Genomic DNA, 20,009 nt, shown 5'->3' on the forward strand with positions numbered 1-20,009 from the left:
TGTTTCTCATCTTGTTTGTATCACTCAGCGGACACTGAACCTCATACTTTTTTTATCCCCCAGTGTACTAAGAAGCTGCTGAAACAGAGACCAAAAACAATCTCACAGCTTAAACAGGACAATTATTTCTCTTTAACATAATAGCTCTGAGCATCAGCAGTCCAGGGCTCATGTAGTAGCTCTAGTGAGAGCTCCAGGTTCCTTCTGTCTTGCTGGTTTTCTGCCCCAAAGGTGTTGCCTCATCCCCAAAGTCCAGGACAGCTAACCATCACAGCCACATTCCAGCCATTAGGAAGGTGAAAAATCAGGAAGGAGAGGGCATGCTCCCTAATTAAAGAACTCAAGCCAGCAGTTGCTTACAGTACTCCCTCCCACATCCTATTGCTCTGAATTTAGTCACACTGCCCAAAGCTGCCAAGAGAGTGAGGGAAATTGAATATTTATTCAGGGTAACAACATGCCCAGCTGAAACTCGGGGATTCTCTTAACATGGAAGAAGGGAGAATAGATACTAGGGGACAATTAGCTGCTGCATCTGTCACATCCATCATAAAAGAAAGAACTGCCACAAGCCTCTCTTCCTCCACAAGAAACCAATCTTCAGGTATTCTATTTTAGTTGGCCACGGTAGAGCCAAATATTCTGAGTGGCGAGCAGAGCTACAGAGCAGAGGCAGACCTGCTTCAAGAACCTAAGAGTCTTAAAAGGCATCACTGGTAAGGAAAGAATTCTGTTGTGATGACTCATCAAGTTCAAAACAATTGTAACTTATGTCTAGAATATTACAAAAGGATTATTCAAACCATTACATAAGCAAGTATCACCAGTCTGTGGCTGATTAACTCACTTGCTTAAACCATCAATCTGGAAGCTCAAGACCACAGCTTCCATTCCCATTTAAGCCCAGTTAGTTCTATTTCCTTCCACAGCTAAAGACTCTTCCATAACATGGATCAATCATCTGGTATGCTTAGTGTTGGTCACAAAAGTAAACAGAAGGATGGATACAGGAAACACAGGCAGGGAAAAATAAATGGTTAGAATTCAGAGTACCAGACAAGCAGGGCAAATCCATCATGACAATGGGTCTGAGGCATTCTTTTATGTTAAAACAAAACACAAAGTAGTCCCTACTTTGCACTTGATACCACTAGGCAATGTGAAGGATACAAAAGCAACAGAAACTGGTATTTTGTGAGTGTGTGTGTGTGTATGTGTGTGTGTGTTTTCTGGGATGGGTGGGTGACAAGACCAGCTGGAATAATGGAAATGACCTGAGTAGATCAGAGAATCTATTCAAGAACTAGTAAAGGAAACCAAGTTAATAACCAATGAAGGGAAATGATATAGGCCTTTACATATAGGGAAGAGGCATTTATATTTTATCTAATATGCAATAAGAAGACACTCTAGGCCCTTAAGTGGGAAAATGGTACAAAAATATTTTAGAAAAGTTACTTTGATGATTCTATGAAGAAGGTGAATTACAAATGGTAAAACCAATGAGGAGATCAGAACAGCTGCAATCCAGAAATCGGATGATGAGTTGATGGCAAATAGTCCTAAACAAGTCTCATGAGTAAAGGTCACATGTCAGGTCAGGTGTCAGGGTGTAAGGACTGCAAAACAATGGAGCTATTTCAAGGACAAGGAAATGGAATAAAGAAGAATGGAAAACTAAAGAGACAGTTGAAAGACTGAGCTGATGTTGGGGTCAAGCCCAGAATGGCCTTATGAAGGAGAAGGAAGCTTGGCCTAAAGGTGGTTTCTTCTCACTGATACACCTGGAAGACTGGGATGGTTCCCTGGACAAAAACTGGTGATCCACTAGCCGTGCCTGCTCCAAGCAGGGAAATGAAGACACTCAGTTTATTTATAGACTTATGGGACTTCCCTGATAGTTGGAGGAAGATGCCTGTACTCCACAAGTGTATTTGGCAGGGAGATGAAAAGTGGATCCATGAGCTTGGGAAGAGACATGGTGGCCTACCATAATAAGGGAGAAAAAGACCAACTTGAAATTAGTAGCACCATTTGCAGACAAAAATCATTAAATTGCTTTAAAATATCCTCCTTTTCTTACTGCAAGAATTTATTTAACAAATCCCTCATAATAGATATAGCAAAGATAAATATCCTCCCAATCCCTATGGAATTACAATGAATTCTAAGTATACAGGGCCAACAAAGAATGCAAATCAATCATGATTTACTATATTTCAGAAAAGCTTTCTCCTTAATGGTCTTCATGACTCTAAAAATACAAATGGTCATGCCATTCCCTATCATGAAGAAGAAAAATATCTATGGAGTAAGACTTAAGATTATTTTTCTTTTAGCACAGTGTTACAGAGAATTTCTGATGCTTTCTTTCATTTTCAAAACCAATATTGATATCAGGATAAATTTTATCTTCAAACACGTTATTTTTTAGGATATCAAAAAGCTCTTAATGATTTTTATTGTCAGAAAAACTTTTTTTTGCTAATTCCTGGAGATAAGTGTAATGGAATTTAAATCAAAAGTGGGGCACATCATTCCATTTTAACAAGGTATTCAGAAGTTTCTCATCTGTGTTACTGAAAAACAGGACCATCTAATCAAATTTTCCTTTAAGGCATCCAGAACCTTTCCAGAGATTTTTTTTTTCTTTACTATCTTACTGCAAGTAAAAATAGATTTTTATTAGAATCAAAAGCGCTTCTAAATTAAAGTGTATGAATCCTGTGGAGACTTACATTTCACATGTCTTTTTAAAACCACCAAGACCTAAAAGTTAATTTTGTAATAAGCATGGCCAAGTCACTTTTCATCTAACAAGTGAGTGGCTGGCAGCAGTGTTCACATCTGCTCTTTAGTCATGGGATGAGAGACACAATGGGGGAAAGCTGATGGAATGTTTACTTTACCAGTCTCCCCAGTGGTCTACTAGTAATAATAGTTGCCTTTCCCCATCAAAGATGAAGCTGTCCTTGTCATTTGCTCTACCAAACCAGAGCCATCGATATAGAACATGTTAGGAAAGGGCTTTGCGGTCAGACTCAAAGAACAAATCTCAATTCCTATTTACCAGCTGGTCACCTTGAGAGAGGTCACCTTGACCTCTCTAAACTTCAGCTTTTGTGCCTATAAAATAGTAAGTAATAATAGTAAACATCTTCTACAATAGTTGGGAGAGTGGATGAAGTAGTAGGGTGTGCTACAGAGGGGTAAAAATTGCTACTATTAGACCGAGTGCCAATCATGTACCAGAAACTGCTTTAAGTGTTTTTATGTATTAACTTAGTTACTCCTCATAGTAACTCTGTTATTAGCTTCATGTTATAGCTAAAGAAACTGTGCCATAGTAACTTGTCCAAGATCTAATAAATGGCAATGCCAGGATTTTAACCCAAGCATCTGGCTTCATAGTCCACATTCTGAGCTATTACACATTATTGCCTCAAGGCAGAAGATAAAAGTTCTCACCTATCTAAGCAACTACCACTGAGGGCTCAGATTATTAGCTTGCCTCAAAAGAGAAGGAGAGATAACCAAGTCCTCAGATATTTCATAGGTGTTGTCATTACCAAAAACAACAGAAACAGCCGGCTACCAGAAGACTATATCGACAGATTCTAGCAAATCTCTTAGGAGGTAAGAGGGCAGATATATGTGGCTTTAAAAACTAAAGGGACCACCTGGCACCTATTAGGATGGCTACTAATGAAAAAAAAAGAGCAGGCAATAAGTGTTAGCGAGGATGTGAAAAAATTGGAACCCCAGTGCACTGCTGGTAAGAATGTAAAATTGGGCAACCACTATGAAAAACAGTATTGCGGGGGGCGCCTGGGTGGCTCAGTCATTAAGCGTCTGCCTTCAGCTCAGGTCATGATCCCAGGGTCCCGGGATCGAGCCCCTCATCGGGCTCCCTGCTCGGTGGGAAGCCTGCTTCTCCCTCTCACACTCCCCCTGCTTGTGTTTCCTCTCTCGCTGTGTTTCTCTCTGTCAAATAAATAAATAAAATCTTAAAAAAAAAAAAACCCAGTATTGCGGTTCCTCAAAAAATAAAAAGTAAAATCACTATATGATACAGCATTTCCACTTCTGAGTATATACCCAAAAGAATTGGAAGCAAGGATTCAAACATATCTGTCCATCCATGTTCATAGCAACATTATTCACAATACCTAAAAGATGGAAGCAACCCAAATGTCCACTGCTGGATGAATGGATAAACAAAATGTGGTATATACATACAATTGACTACTATTCAGTCTTAAAAAAAAAAAAGGGAAATTGTGACACATGCCACAACATGGATTAACCTAGAGGGCATTATATTAAGAGAAATAAGCCAAGCACAGAAGGACAAATATTGTATGATTCCACTTATATAAGGTACCTAGTCATATTCATAGACAGAAAATAGAAGGGTGGCTGCCCAGAGCTGGAGAAGGTGGTAATGTGCTTAATCCATTATTGCTTAATGGATACAGAGATTCAATTCTGCAAGACAAAAAGAGTTCTGTCATCAGTGGTGGGGATAGCTGCATAACAACATGAATGTATTTAATGGCGCTCAATACATTAAAAATGGCTATGATGGCAAACATTATGTTACGTTCATTTTACCACAATTTCAAAAATTAAAAAAAAAAAAAAACTAGAAGGAAAACCACCTGCTAATAGGAATAGCCCATGATATAGAAGAGAATTGGAAATGACCTCCAACAGCCTCCCTTACCTCCAAGTTTACCACAGTGTTCACCAAGTGGGTAAGGAATCTAAGCATGGTGGTCCAGAAACTGCAAGTTCCAGCCTCTGCCAGGCAAGTTCTGCAGACCTCTATGGGGACTGCCACTTAACTGCCCCTTCTCTACTTCAGTGAATATTACCTTGTAAGGAATTAAGACCTGGCTGCCAGACAGTCCACTTTCATCCAGTGGCCCCAGAGGGCACTCTAGAATTAAGGTTCCTTTCTTCTTCAAGCATAAACATGCATGACTTATGGTTCCAAAGGTAAGTTAAAGATAGGGTTTTTCTTCCTATAAATGAAGGGATCTTTATAGAACCCATACATACTCAAGATATGAAAGAAACAAAATTAAATTTTACTTCAGCCACCTGGCCTTACCAAGCCTGTGGGAAGAAAGGGAAATTTCACTGCCGCTCTAGGCAGATATCCTGCCTGGGTTAGAAGGGAAGCGAGCATGGTTGTAGCAACATGCAGGTCCCCAAGGAACAACATCTCCCTCTCATGGCCGAAGGAAAAACAGCAGTTCCACTCGCAGGTTTTTTCTACCATGAATTCAGTGGGTCAGGAATTTTGTAGAGGTCATAGTGGGGATGGTTTCTCTCTGCTCTGTGATGTCTAGGGCTACAATGGAGGGTGAATCAACAACTGGGGCGTAGCATCACCAGGAGGTATCTTCACTTATAGGTCTGGTTGTTGATGCTGTTGTTGGCAGAGACCTCAGCTGATCTGTAGGCAGGAATACCTACATATGTTTCCATGTTGTCTCTCTGTGAAGGCTACTTTGGGCTTTCTTATAGCATGACACCTGGGTTCCACATGAACCTCTCAAGGTATGAGTGTCAAGGTCACTGTAAGGAAAGTATGCCAGATGGGAAATATTGGTGGCTATCTCTGGAAAATACAATGTGCCATATGTCCACCTGGTTGCTTAGTGCCTTGTCTGTGGTAGATACTCTCTGGTGGACCTAGATATGGGACACAAAAATCCACACACCTTTGCCCACTCCCTTAGGTCCCTCCACATGCCTCTTCCCAGATCTCTTTGCTATTGAACTTCAAATATAATCTCTTACAGGCCCTTGACCCACTCAACCACACTATTCTCTATTGCTCAAGACTGTTTATCCTTATCTCAGACTCCTTCTCTTTCCATTAAAAGGAGATGGTTAAATGTACATCTTGAAGCTCTGCCCATTGTCCTCACCACTGTCCTTTATGGCCGCTCCCCAAGTGGGATGGTAGTACAGTAGCAGTTCTATCATCTACCATTGTCAGTTCCACCAACATACCAAGCTTGAACCAGTATTGAGTATTTTCCTCTTATCATCAGCGGGTCATAAGGAACACCCCATGAGGCCACAGGTGTAAGCTGAGGAATACAAGAGACATGGAGACCTGGGCCAACTGTTCATATAGCTTATTTATGACTTCGCGGCCTGCTTAGATGTGATCTCATGTAAACCATTTCTATTGTTCAGTAGCTGTTGATGTGTGCACCCGACCTTACCAAACCCAGGTCCTGAAGGGGAAGCTCTGTTCATATAATCATTTGATGTTCCATTGTCAAATGTTCAGTTCCTACTAAAGCTAGGTATCATGCTAGCAGTTGCTTTTTGAATGGTTGAGCTGTATAAGGCATGGCTTTACTCTCGAACTCTAGGAGTTTGTGCTGATTCTCCTTTTAGGTCCAGCCAGATTCCCTACAGCATCATCTGTCACCTAGCACCTAGGGATCTGCCACATCATTATGAACTGAGTGCAAGAGCAGCTTGTATTACAACCTGGAACTGCTGCTGGATCCTCTTTTCTCAAAACTGGTAGCCTTGGGGCGCCTGGGTGGCTCACTGGGTTGAGTCGGCCTTTGGCACGGGTCATGATCCCGGGGTCCTGGGATCGAGTCCCGCATTGGGCTCCCTGCTCAGTGGGGAGTCTGCTTCTTCTACCCCTCTCCCCTGCTCGTGATCTCTCTCTCTCTCATAAATAAAATCTTTTAAAAAAAACTGGTAGCCTTTTGAGTCACCTAGCTTAACTGGCATCTGATAAATTCCCTTTTTTTTTCTTTTTTAAAAAGCATTTTTTAAATTTTTATTTATTTTTTAAAGATTTTATTTATTTATTTGACAGAGAGAGACACACACAAGCAGGGGGAACAGCAGGCAGATGGAGAGGGAGAAGCAGACTCCCTGCTGAGCAGAGAGCCCGATGTGGGGCTAGATCCCAGGACCCTGGAATCATGACCTGAGCTGAAGGCAGACACCTAACCGACTGAGCCACCCAGGCACCCCTTAAAGCATTTTTTTTAAAGATTTATTTATTTGAGAGAGAGAGAGCATGCACACACAGAGGGGGGAGGGGCAGAGGGAGAGAATCTCAAGCAGGCTCCCTGTTGAGTGGGGAGCCCAATGCTGGCTCGATCTCACGACCCTGAGATTAACAATTTGAGCCGAAATCAAGAGTCGGACGTATAACTGACTGAGTCACCCAGGCACCTCCTGATAAATGCTTTTTGAGTCACCTGATAAATAGGTTAGAGCAGTGTTTACAAGTGTGGCGTAGGCTATCTGCAAAATCCAAAAGTGCATCAAATATTGTTTCTATTCTTAGTGGTAAGAGACGAAAGATGCAAGAACTTTTCCTTTACCTTGAAGGGGATACTCAGGCATGCCTCAGATACCCACACTCCTAAAAATGTGATAAATGTTGCAGGCTCTTGAACATCTGTAACTTATATCTCCCCCTTGGGCATACATGTATTTTACTAGGGCACTTGGAGTACTGGTCATTTCCTGCTCCCAGATCCAATTAATACTATGTCATTGATATGATCAATGTGATGTTTTGAGGAAGAGTAAAATAATCAAAGTCCTTTTAAACTGAATTATGACACAGAACAGGAGAGTTACCAGCCTTGAGAATATTCGCAGGACAGCATTCACAGTTTTGAGTGAATATGAACTCAATCTTCCCAAGTGAATGCAAACTGCTCTTGATCTTCTTTCCTAGTAGAGATTTAAAAGAACACATTTGCCAGATCAAAATTACAAAGCAATTGCTAGAGGCTGTGTTGATAGATTCAACCAAAGATCAACACCTGGTGTAGACGCTATGATTGCATCTACTATTTACATTTATGGTAGTCCATCATATCCATGGTCCATCTGGTTTGGGGGCACCATACTGGTAACCCAAACTTCCTGCAGCCTTCATGTCTGCATTTCCACTGGAGTGAGATAGAGTTTCTGTTTACTATTTTTGCTGAGGAGTGGAATGGAGGGAGGCAGTTTCAGAGGCTTCCACTTGGTTCTTCTTACACAAATGGTTCTTCATAGAACAGAGAATCAGTGTGATGGTTCTACCAGCTGCTCAGTATATCCATCTTGATTATACACTCAGCAACTGGAGAGATAACCACAAACAAATAGGAGCCACCAAGACACAGATCTGGGCCAGGCCTCTATTACCTTGCCCCATATGCTCCACTCTAATGGGAGGTTATAGGATTCCCTGCATCAATTCACCCTGTATCTAAAAGCCCTTGAAAGAGCTGGGTATCTTCCATTTCTCCAGTGTACCATCACTCTGAAGAAAGGCCACAGGTTACATTGGAAAAGATATGAGTACATAGTGTATATACTGATGGTATTGCAGAGAACTTCCTCAGGACCCATATTCCCTTTAATCAACAGGCTTTGGATTTGAGAACTGGCTCATATCTAGAAACAGGTCCAGGGATCATGTTTTTCCATTTGGCACTTGACATCTGCCTTCGGCTCACCACTTCTTAATTGTGGTTGTTTCCGTTGTTGTTATGTAGGTTAATCAAGATCCTCATTAACTTCTACTCTATCTTGCCCCTAGGAATACCCGTGGTCTGTGGAATTTCACAGATCCCCTACATTTTAAGGATCCCTGACTGATTGTTACATTTGCTTCTGATGGCGAAGTGCTGCCAACTACCTTTGCTATTCCGAAATTCTATCACTCACTCACTGACACTAGGGTATCTTCTACGGTTATCTCTGGCATGCACAGGACAGTTACCATTGAGTCCATCAACTATGTTAATACCTACTCACTACTGCAATCTTACTGCTTTAGTGAAACAATGTCTTCTAGGCTCTCCCAGGGAACAGTCAGCTGGTAGGTTCTCTGGTCACACAAAATAAATCCATTCTAAGAAGCCCACTACTCTGAGCGTCCTGACCATTTCTTTAATTATCTGTCATGGCAGTTCTTACATCTCCTTCACTGTAGATTACCAGTGTGTCCAAGCTTCAAGTTTACTAAAAAGTTAAATCGTCAGCCACTGGAGAGTGTTCCCCTATCAATAACCTCTTTTCTACCCAGCTTTACACAGTGCTGGTCCAAGACTCTCAAGATCCATTACCTTACAAAATTCTTGGTTTCTGTTGATATATTAATCTGTGGCTTTTCTTATGAATAAATAATTTTCTTGTGTACTAGAGATTATACTTTTCACTATCTGTGCTGAGGTCTAACCCTAGTTCTTGGTGAAGAACGATGAGGGAAGGTAAAGGCTCAACATCATCTTGTGAGGCAACTAAGACAAGGCCTTGAATGCTGTCGAGGTAATGGGAGGCCTCTTTCCTCCAGCAAGGGGGAAAAGACCCTTCTCTGTATTCCCAGAAAGCTCAGGAATCCAGGGGTTCAGAGACCTCAACCACACCTGCCCAAATGTCCCCATCTCAGTCTCAGAGTCTCTCTTCTTCCCTTTTAGGACTTGACATTAGCACAGGAAACATGTCAGCCTGTGCATTCAATCTCTTTATAGCTCTGACACCCTTTGAATCGAATTCTGGGCTGAATTTAAGGTATAGTATGGCCAGGGCGCCTGCAGTCAGTTAAGCATCTGCCTTCAGCTCAGGTCATGATCCCAGGGTCATGGGGTTGTGCCCCATGTCAGGCTTCCTGCTCATCAGGGAGCCTGCTTCTTCCTCTTCCTCTCCTCCTCTCCTCCACCCCCTGCTCATGCTCACTCTCTCTCTGAAATTTAAAACAAAACAAAACAAAACAAAACAAAGTACAGTATGGCCTCTGGTTGCAGAAGATAAAGAGCTCTTTAAACAATGCCATGGAGAATTTCTGGCTTTCTCAGCATGTTCAGAATTGGTAAGAACCTGTCATTCTCTTTCCCTAAAGCTTTTAGAGTAGTTAACAATAACCAGCCAACTCCACAATCTCTATAATTACAATTGCCCCGTATCTTTTAAGCTACCACACACAAGTTTCCCCCTTCAAGTTGTACCTCATCCTAATCTACCACAGATAAAGTCACTGTGTCTTAAGAATTGAGATGCTACAGTACACCAGAGGCCTTTTTGTTTTGTTTTGTTTAACCACTACCAATCATCTTTGTTGCCATCTGATCAGTGAGTAAACAGATTCCAAAATTTTGTCTTGAGGGTCTGCTTTCTAGGGTATTTCGAATTCCAACTATCCTCGTTTAGGTTGTTTCCAAAGCAGACCCTAAGAGACTTGGGTACAGATAGATTATGTGGGAGGTGATCTCAGGAAGCACAAGTAAGAGAGTGGGAAAAAGACAGGAAACACAGAAAAGACAATAAAGTGTCCATCTTGGGACACTTTAAGAAGCTGTACAAAGTGTATCTCAGAAAAAGGACAGAAAGGGTCACGTCGGTGGCTCAGTTGGTTAAGCATCTGCCTTTGGCTCAAGTACATGATCTCAAGATCCTGGGATAGAGCCCCGAGTCAGGCTCTCTGCTCAGCAGGGAGTCTGCTTCTCCCTCTGTGCTTTCTCTCTCTCTCCCTCTCTCTCTTAAATAAATAAATAAATAAATAAATAAATAAATAAATAAATAAAGGACATACATACATAAAAGAAAAAGATACAGGACAGAGAACCTGGAACAGTTATCTACTAATGCCTATTCCCCTTTGGTTGAGAGTTGCCCTTGGGAGGATTAACTTTTTTTTTTTTTTATGTTGTTAGTCACCATACAGTACATCATTAGTTTTTGATGTAGTGTTCCATGATTCATTGTTTGCGTATAACACCCAGTGCTCCATGCAATACGTGCCCTCCTTAATACCCATCACCGGGTTAACCCATCACCCCAACCCCCTCCCCTCTGAAACCCTCAGTTTGTTTCTGAGTCCATAGTCTCTCATGGTTCGTGTCCTCCTCTGATTTCTGCCCCATTTTTCCCTTCCTTCTCCTAATGTCCTCCATGCTATTCTTTATGTTCTACATATAAGTGAAACCATATGATAATTGTCTTTCTCTGCTTGACTTATTCACTTAGCATAGTCCCCTCCAGTTCCATCCATGTTGATGCAAATGGTGGGTATTCATCCTTTCTGATGGCTGAGTAATATTCCATTGTATATATGGACCCCATCTTCTTTATCCATTCGTCTGTTGAAGGGCATCTCAGCTCCTTCCACAGTTTAGCTATTGTGGACATTGCTGCTATGAACATTGGGGTGCATGTGGCCCTTCTTTTCACTACATCTGTATCTTGGGGTAAATTGCACCAGTAGTGCAATTGCTGGGTCATAGGGTAACTCTATTCTTAACTTTTTGAGGAACCTCCACATTGTTTTCCAAAGTGGCTTACCAACTTGCATTCCCACCAACAGTGTAAGAGGGTTCCCCTTTCTCCACATCCTCTCCAACATTTGTGGTTTCTTGCCTTGTCAATTTTTGCCATTCTAACTGGTGTAAGGTGGTATCTCAGTGTGGTTTTGATTTGAATTTCTCTGATGGCTAATGATGATGAACATTTTTTCATGTGTCTGTTAGCCATTTGTATGTCTTCTTTGGAGAAGTGTCTGTTCATGTCTTCTGCCCATTTTTTGACTTGATTATTTGTTTTTTGGGTGTTGAGTTTGAGAAGTTCTTTATAGATCTTGGATACCCTTTATCTATAGTGTCATTTGCAAATATCTTCTCCTATTCTGTGGGTTGCCTCTTTGTTTTGTTGACTGTTTCCTTTGCTGTGCAGAAGCTCTTTATCTTGATGAAGTCCCAAAAGTTCTATAATTTCTTTAAATCTTGGGCTCAGCAAGCTCCCATGGTGCCAGAGAAGCAGACAGTGGGGATATTCAGGGAAGGAAGCTGTCAGCATGACGAAAATGGTCTACCACAGCTGCAAGGAAGCTTAGACATGAACCAAGGGAAAATGGAGCAGGGTTCTCACAGTATTGCTTCAAAGTTATAATGAAAGAGGGCAGTTTGAATAAAAGGACAATGTCTCTGTCCCCAGTTCCCGGCACTGAGCTCCTAAAACCATAGGAATTTCCTAAGTGATAAGGGCACGAGGAGCATCTTTTTTTCTCATATTTGGTTTTTGACCCTGGTTCCTGACACAGAACTCCTAAATTCCTTGGAATTTCCTGCATGATAGGAGAGTCTTTTTTTCTAATAAAGTGCCACTTGGTGGGCTCCTGGAGGGGGCTGGTCACCAGAAAGATCAAGTCATAATTCGAAGCTTGAAACCTTCAGGCCCACTCCCCATTTTCCAGGAAGGGGAAAGGAGCTGGAGATTAAGTTAATGATGAATCATTAACTCATCATTTCACCCCCAAACTGTTCCCTCATTTTTGTTTTGCTAGTTTCCTCAAAGATGATATCAGATTTTCACTTTTTAGGACTTGAAACTATTTTTTTTTTTGTCCTCTTTTCCTCACCATTTTATTTCCAAACCATTTTCACAAATTGATGGTGATGTTCCTCACTTCATTTCTTCCTTTTTTCTATACTGTTTTTTTCCTAGTCCAGTGGATGTGGGTCATTTTTGGGTCACATATTACTTTGAGAGTTATGAAATCCATGGGCAGATGGGAAACCACCTACTGGATGGGTGACTCTAGCAAGTTACTTAATTGCCCATGCTTTAGTTTCACCATCTATAAAGTAGAGAGACTAACAGTACAAATGTGAAGCAGATGCTTTTCTTGTCCCTCAGCCCACTTTGAAACCAGTCCGCCGATGGAGGAAAGTTCTGGGCAGCTGCCAGCATTCCACCTCAAGCATGCTGAGTTATGTAACTCTGCTCTTCTGCCTCTGGGCTTTCTCCAGTGGCAGCATAGCCTGGGAGTATCTGGAAATTCAAATCCCTGGGGACAACCCTTAACCAATGGTGGATGGCAGTTAGTGGATATCCTCTTCCTGAGCATAACTCCAAGGCACAGTCTACATTGTTTCTCAGAGGGTCCCTAACAGGATAAAGAGCCAGTTATACAACCAATTTAATAGTCATCCTTCCTTCCTTATCTCACTCTCCCTGTCTTTATTTCTGCCCCCCTCCCCCATGCCAGATCACATCCCAAATAAACTACTTGCATCCATGCTCTACTTTTAGGGGAACCTAAACTAAGGCAGTAAATCTATCAGTTAGGGTCCAAGTAGGAAAAAAAACGAATCCTTTAAGTTGTACAATTGAAAAAAAAAAATTGGTAAAGGGAGTATTTATGCAGATGAGGTAGGGTTAGGAAAACAAAAGATGGTATAAAACCCAAGGGCTGGTAATGGTGGGGAGCCATTACTACCCTTAAGTCTGAGGGAGCCTTGGCCTCCAGTGGAGGGATGAGGGCAAGGACTAGTGTAAAGCAAGCAAGTACATCCAGCAGAACATTTAGGAGGCACTCGTTCTCAGGTTCACCCAAGAGCCAGCCTGAGAGTGAGTGCCTCTTTAAATTTTGTATCCTAGGCCCCTGCTTATGGCACCCTAGTCCCAGCCCCGAAAAGAGAACAACATAAGGAGTTATTTTTCTCTCATCCTTTGATTTCTTACTGATGCCTCCAATTTGCTGAACCCAAATCTGAAATCAGAGCTTAGGGGAGGTTTACATCAGCCTTCTAGGTGACAGAAGGGTAGAGAATGGTAAATGGAAAATATCTGATCCAGCGTAGTAGCTCACGGAGCTATGACAATTAGATGAATTAAGACATAAAGTGCTTAGAAAGGTACCTGAATCATGCTGTTGTTGTTACTGTTATTATTGTCCACATGATGCAAAAGTTTAAGTACATCATCAGGGGTTCATGGACTCCCTAAGGTACATATATATATATATATAGACTGGGTTTAAGGACAAAGAACCCGTGCCTTCATTAAACTCTTTTCATTGTATGGTGAGCCTTCACAATGCAGCCTTTAAACTTTTTTTACCCCCTTCTAATCCAGTCTTCTCCAACCTTTTTACATCATGGCACCCATAGAAAATAGCAATATTTGGGCGCCTGGGTGGCTCAGTTGGTTAAGCGACTGCCTTCGGCTCAGGTCATGATCCTGGAGTCCCGGGATCGAGTCCCGCATCAGGCTCCCTGCTCGGCAGGGAGTCTGCTTCTCCCTCTGACCCTCCTCCCTCTCATGCTCTCTGTCTCTCATTCTCTCTCTCTCAAATAAATAAATAAATCTTTAAAAAAAAAAAAAAGAAAGAAAATAGCAATATTTTTTCAACACTGGAGTGAAGAGATGAGGCTACCTTCAACCTGAAGCAACTGGCCCAGGGGCTCTGCCTGTCTCTAAGACTGAGGGAATCAGTATCTTAACATACCCATGCCAGGTGGAAAGTTCTGCTCAAATTTATTATCTACCCTGCATGCTGACACCAATTTAGCTTTCCTAAAACAGTAGTTCCATCACATCCTTTGCATCTAATGAACACTAATATCTGGAATTCTTGGTTGGATAGTCAAGATTAAGGCATGGAGTTGGAAGAGAACTCAAGAATCATCTAATTTATTCCCTTTATGAGCAAAGTGAAACCCAGCAAGGTTAAATGACATGTCCAAAACAACATGCCAATCAATATCCATTGATAAGGTCGTTCAAGTACCACCTCCTTCATGAAGGCTTCTCAGTGCACCCTGCTGGGAAGTGAATTCTTCCTCTTGTAAACTCTCTTAATACTCATTTAGATATCATACAGAAAGAGGAAGAAGATAAAGATATTTTTCAACCTGAGCTTCTCCATGTTAGATGAAGTGATCAAATACTGGGGTAAAGAATTTTATAACAGACTAGTTTCTAAAGTAGGATGCCAATTCACTGATCAATAGAACAGTTAAATGGATGTACAACTTAGGTTGGCTAGTCAATATAATCTAGGGTCAATAAGCTTTTTTCTGTAAAGGACCAGGTATAAATACATTAGGGACACAGTCTCTGTTGCATGTTTCTTTTCTTTTCTTCCTTCCTTCCTTCCTTTCTTTCTGGTTGTTGGTGTGTTTTATTTTGTTGTTGTTTTTCAGCAATGCATTGAAAGCGTAAAAACTATCCTCACTTACTGGGTCAAAATAGGTGATAGGTTGCATTTGGCTGGGGGTCTTAGTTGCTGACTTTTTATATCTGTCGCCAGAAAGGAAGCTGACTTGGGAAACAAACTTATCAGGTTGCTTGGTAAGTAAAACAATCAGAGTAAAGGAATTTCAAATTCAGTTAGGCAATCTATACATTGTCAGTGTCTACATGTGCCAGGTACTTTTCGTGGTCCTAGGGCCACAGGGCCACAGTGGTGAAATAGGAAAGATGCAATTCTAATCCCCAAGGAAGTGATTAGGGAGTGGGTGTGTGATAAGAGATGACTAAAGCATTTAAGAGAGTGACATAATGATTCTGACTATTTTCTGTGTGGAAGCAAGACTGAGGTGGGACAAGAGGAAACGCAAGAGAAAAGCAGGTTAGAAGACTATTATAGTGGCTCAGAAGAGAGATGATTACCTTACACCAAGGTTGTAGTGGCGGAAGTGATGAGAAGGTTGGTTAAATGGTTAGATTGGGGATATATTTTGGAGATAGATCCCTCCAAACTTACCAGTGAATCAGATGACAATGCAACCAGGAGGTGCTGCCACTTGCTGAAGTGAAAGAGGTTAGAAGGTAAAAGGGGTTGAGATCCAGGGCACAAGAGGAAGACTGATCCTGGGATAAGATCAGGGACAGTGGGAAAGTGAACTCACATGGGAAAGGCAGCAGAACTGTCTGGAAGCTTTGAGTGTCATTTGAGATGTTGGGTCATTAATTGGAATTCTTAGTGAGTTCTTAAATAGCACCCAATTTAACTCTACTGAAAATGTCTTTTTCCTATAAGTGGATTTTTCCCTTATCTTTTAAATTATGTAAATAAATATCACTAAATACCACAAAATATATGTAACATATCTATAAATTATAAAGCATAAGAATTTAATGCACATAGTCTATGAACTCTCTACTCTACCTAAATTGGACATTTGCCAATAACTTACATTTACTTTGTGCTTCTTAATCCCATCTCCTGGTTACTCCATATCCTAAATTTTGTGCTTACCATTCTCTTTCTTTAAAATCACATATGTACTTTTTGATCTAAACAACTTTTGGTTTTCCCTGTATTTGAACTTTATAATATGACATCTGGCATTTTTAAACTCAGCATTATGTTTCCAAAATATATCCACGTAACTACATGTGTTGATTCATTTCCTATGCTTAATTGTACAGCTATACTATAATGTAGTTACCCATTTTCCTATAGAAACACATTTCGGTTGTTTCCACTTTTTTGCTATTACTAACAATGCTGCTGTGAATATTCTATAGCATCCAAGAGTTTCCCAAGTGTGTATAGTTAGGAGTGGAAATTGCTGGATCATAAGGTGTGTAGGTTTATTGCAAATTGTGCCAAATTGCTTTTCCAAGTGCGTATTACCAATTTACATTCACACCAGTAAGGTGAAGGAATTCCCATTGATGCATGTACTCTCTAGAATTTGGTAATGTCAGACTTCCTTAATTTTGTCAATTTACTGCATGAAAAACAGTAGCTCGTTGAGGTCTCTTTTTTATTTCCCAGGCTAGTAGGAGACAGAACATCATTTCATATGTTTATTGGTCATGGCACTTCCTCTTCCATACTAGTATTTTTTATCTAACTTTCCTTCTCAATAACCTATCAATCCTATCTCTGCCACTTCACGTTGGAGGTAAGACAAGAAGTACTGTAGGTCTTTTACCTGTAGTTAAGCAACAACTGACTCGCTTCTCCTGTTTCACAAAATGTGGTAGAAAACACAGTGGAGAAGGGTGTAAAGGAGACCGACTCTCAACTCCCCGGATCACTAGAGTCCTTTCCTGGGCGAGCACTTCCGGACCATCAACATTTTTCTTAACCCATACCATATAAAAAGAGCAGTACACAAATCTACAGCAAAGATCAACAATCATGGTCATGAATTCTTGCGCAACGTTTCCCCAAAGCAAACTAGACACACAGGCGCCCCAAAACACAGACACAAACGAAAACAGAACCACGTGCTCTGGTCTTCTCCCGCTGCACAAGTCCTTTGAAACCGAACAGAGAAAAATTGTCTTAGCATCCTGTTTCACACTTTCGTCAATAGCTTTTTGGCCAAAAAAAAAAAAAAAAAGTAAACACAAAGTTTTGAAAGAACTTACTTTAAAAGATAATAATCCTTTGGGGGGAGTTGCGCTTTCTTGTCTTTTCGCTTTTGTGAGGATTTATTTTGAGTTACCGGACAGAGCCTTCTCAGCAGCACTTGTATGGAAACTGCGACGAGATGGGCGCAGTGGCTGGGGAGGCGGGGCGGAGGTGTGACGTCATCGCCGTGGGGCGGAGGCGACGGTGTCTGAGGAAGGGCTCCGCGTGCTGGCTGCCAACGCTGACCTCCCGGCTTGGAGGCAGCGAGAATACCTGCCACTGTCCGCTTTCCTTTGGTGGTCCGCTCACAACTAGTCCCGCCTGGAGATGGCAGACGATCTTGGAGACGAGTGGTGGGAGAACCAGCCTGCAGGAGCAGACCGCAGCCCAGGTACCCACCCTGCCTGACCCCCCCACCATCACTCCTTCGGTGAGCCTCAGCCCGCGCCAGCCTCTGGCGGTCACGGCGTCTGGCCCCGCGGTGGTGTGCCCAGCTGTGGGAACGCGCGAACATAGCGGAGGAAGTGGTGCGAGAGCCTTATAACTAGGGGAAGCAGTGTGACTTTAACTCAGCTCTGCCCCCTGTCAGGAACGACCCTTTTCCCAAGCTTTTCCTTTTACATATTTCTTAATAGATAAGAGATTTTTCGTGAACTCAGGGAGTTTGGGCGTAGTGGTTAAGGGTAACTCCTGGATTAGATTCAGACTGCTTCTGTTCAAATCGAGACTCTGGCCCCTCTAATACCGTTTCGGCTCCTTTTCCCCATCTGTAAATTAAGAATAATCCAATTTCATAAGATTGTTATGAAGATTAAATAAACAATACAAATGATGCACTTTAGCACAGTGCTTGGCACATAAGATGTGCGAGGTAAATATAAGCTGTGGTTTTTCTTGCTATCATCATCATCGTGTTATTTGGACTATTAAAGCCTGAAGGAGGTTTAGATAGCGATCATCCTTTTGAACTCAACCATTTTATAGAAGAGGAATATAAGATCTAAAGATATCAAGTAACTTGACAAGTTCACGTAGCTAGTTGGTGTCAGAAATAAGACTAGAATTTAGTTAACACAATTCAAACAACTTACTATGCTACGCGTACCCACTGCCAATGCAGTGGATATTTTATCCATAAGTAGATAGCATTAAGTAACTCCTCACCACAGGCTTTGAACCTTTCAAGTTCCATGAAGCTTAATATACAGTTATGTGTTTTAATCATTCTTCAAAGTCTACCAGTTTCTAAGATTTTTTTTAGGACAAAACCAAAGTCTGATCCATGTCATATAGTCCACCAGGCACTGCACATGATTGACACTTGATACAAATATATTTGCTGCAAACATTAATTTTGAAATATGTGTTGTGAAGTATCCATTAAAGCTGCAAAAATCTACAGGATTGTTTGCTGAAGGGTAGCCTTCGGGTACAAACTGAGTAGATGTCATTTTTAAAAAGGTAGCCAGTGTAATACTTTCTTCATTAAACTTCCTGACTCTGTTGCTACTTTGTTTCTAGGAAATATCTCTTGCAGGCAGTAGTGTTCCACATTTACTTTAATAACCCTTTCCCGCCCCCCTCAACTCAGGTGTTTAAAGCTATATTTTATGGTGTGATTTAAGTATAGAAGTCATTTAAGAAATAATTGAATTCCTTTTGAGTGGTAAAGGGGATCCTATTTCTTGATTCTAGCCCTGCCTCTTGCCTGTTACCAGCCATATGTCTCTCAAGTTAGTCGCCCTCTAGAAGGAAAGAAATTAACGTGTATTGTCTATTACGTGCCAGATATTTTCATAAACACAAATTCATTTAATCTTCATAACATGTTTAAAAGATAAGTAATTACTTTCATTTTTATAGATGAGAAACTGAGAAAAGTTCAGTAATGCTCTTAGAAACACACAGCAAGGAAGAGATCTGGGAAGAGGTTACACAAGTGTGCCTGAGTTTCAAAGTCATACTTTATCCACTATTACAATGTGGCTTTACTGGGCCTCAGTATCATGATCTGTAAAATGAATTTTAACTAACCAACAGTTCTAAACATTGGATCTGTAGCCTCCTTCATGTAAGTTACCAGGATTCCCATCAAGATAGATATTAGAGTCACCCTGCTTCTTAGATCCCTTCTAGCTCTAAGATTAACATTTGAAAATTGCTGACTTTAAATGTATCAGGATCATTTGCTTTGTTAACTGCTTTTAAGTATAGTGAGCATGTAAGCTTCCTTGAGATATGCTTGATTATTTGTCAGTGATTTGCCTAAATAATCTGTATGGTATTTCCAATTCAGAAGAAATCACAACTGAACCAATTCAGATTTCCTGATTCTACCTATGTTAATGGGGGAAAGATCAGCCTAAAATGTGTGAACTGTATTTTTTTTTTGAAGGTCATAGGAAAAATAGTGCCTTAAGTCAGAGAAAGGAAAGATAGTTGTAATGATGCCTTCATTTCTGTTGTGTACTATGCTACTTGCTTATAAAAGCAAACATCTTTCCTTTCCATCTGCTTTCCATTCACACTTACAGTAGCAAGAAGCATTTAGCCATTTATTCAGCAATCTACATCTATAACAAAGGCTCAACATTCATGGTAATGAATTCTTATGCATGTTTTCTAAAAGCAAACTATACAAACATACAGATTCCCAAACACTGACACACACTATGTAAAACATCTGTCTAACATATCCAGTTATCTACTTATTGTCTAAGGAAATGTAGTTTTTGCTTGTCTCATGTCTTAGATGTGGTAAGTAACTCATAGACTCTTACTAAAGCTCTTGATCTACATATGACCCTTTTTTGCATACATCTTATGGCTATTCAGGACTTACACTCTTGTGCTAGAATCCTGC

The 20,009-nt window shown here is 41.0% G+C and overlaps 1 protein-coding gene across 1 annotated transcript in view; it reads left to right on the top strand.

The window, feature by feature from the left end:
• Positions 1-17,337: 17,337 nt before the first annotated feature.
• The window catches only part of CMSS1 (cms1 ribosomal small subunit homolog), a 380,974-nt gene continuing 378,302 nt past the window's right edge, over positions 17,338-20,009 (top strand). The window contains exon 1 of the mRNA XM_035015221.1: positions 17,338-17,537. Coding sequence (XP_034871112.1) covers positions 17,474-17,537 — 64 coding nt within the window. The 5' untranslated portion in view covers positions 17,338-17,473. The remainder of the gene's footprint in view (positions 17,538-20,009) is intronic.

The sequence above is a fragment of the Mirounga leonina genome, unplaced genomic scaffold (assembly GCF_011800145.1).
Source record: "Mirounga leonina isolate KUSES-001 unplaced genomic scaffold, KU_Mleo_1.0 Mir_169, whole genome shotgun sequence".
Taxonomy (NCBI): Eukaryota; Metazoa; Chordata; class Mammalia; order Carnivora; family Phocidae; genus Mirounga; species Mirounga leonina.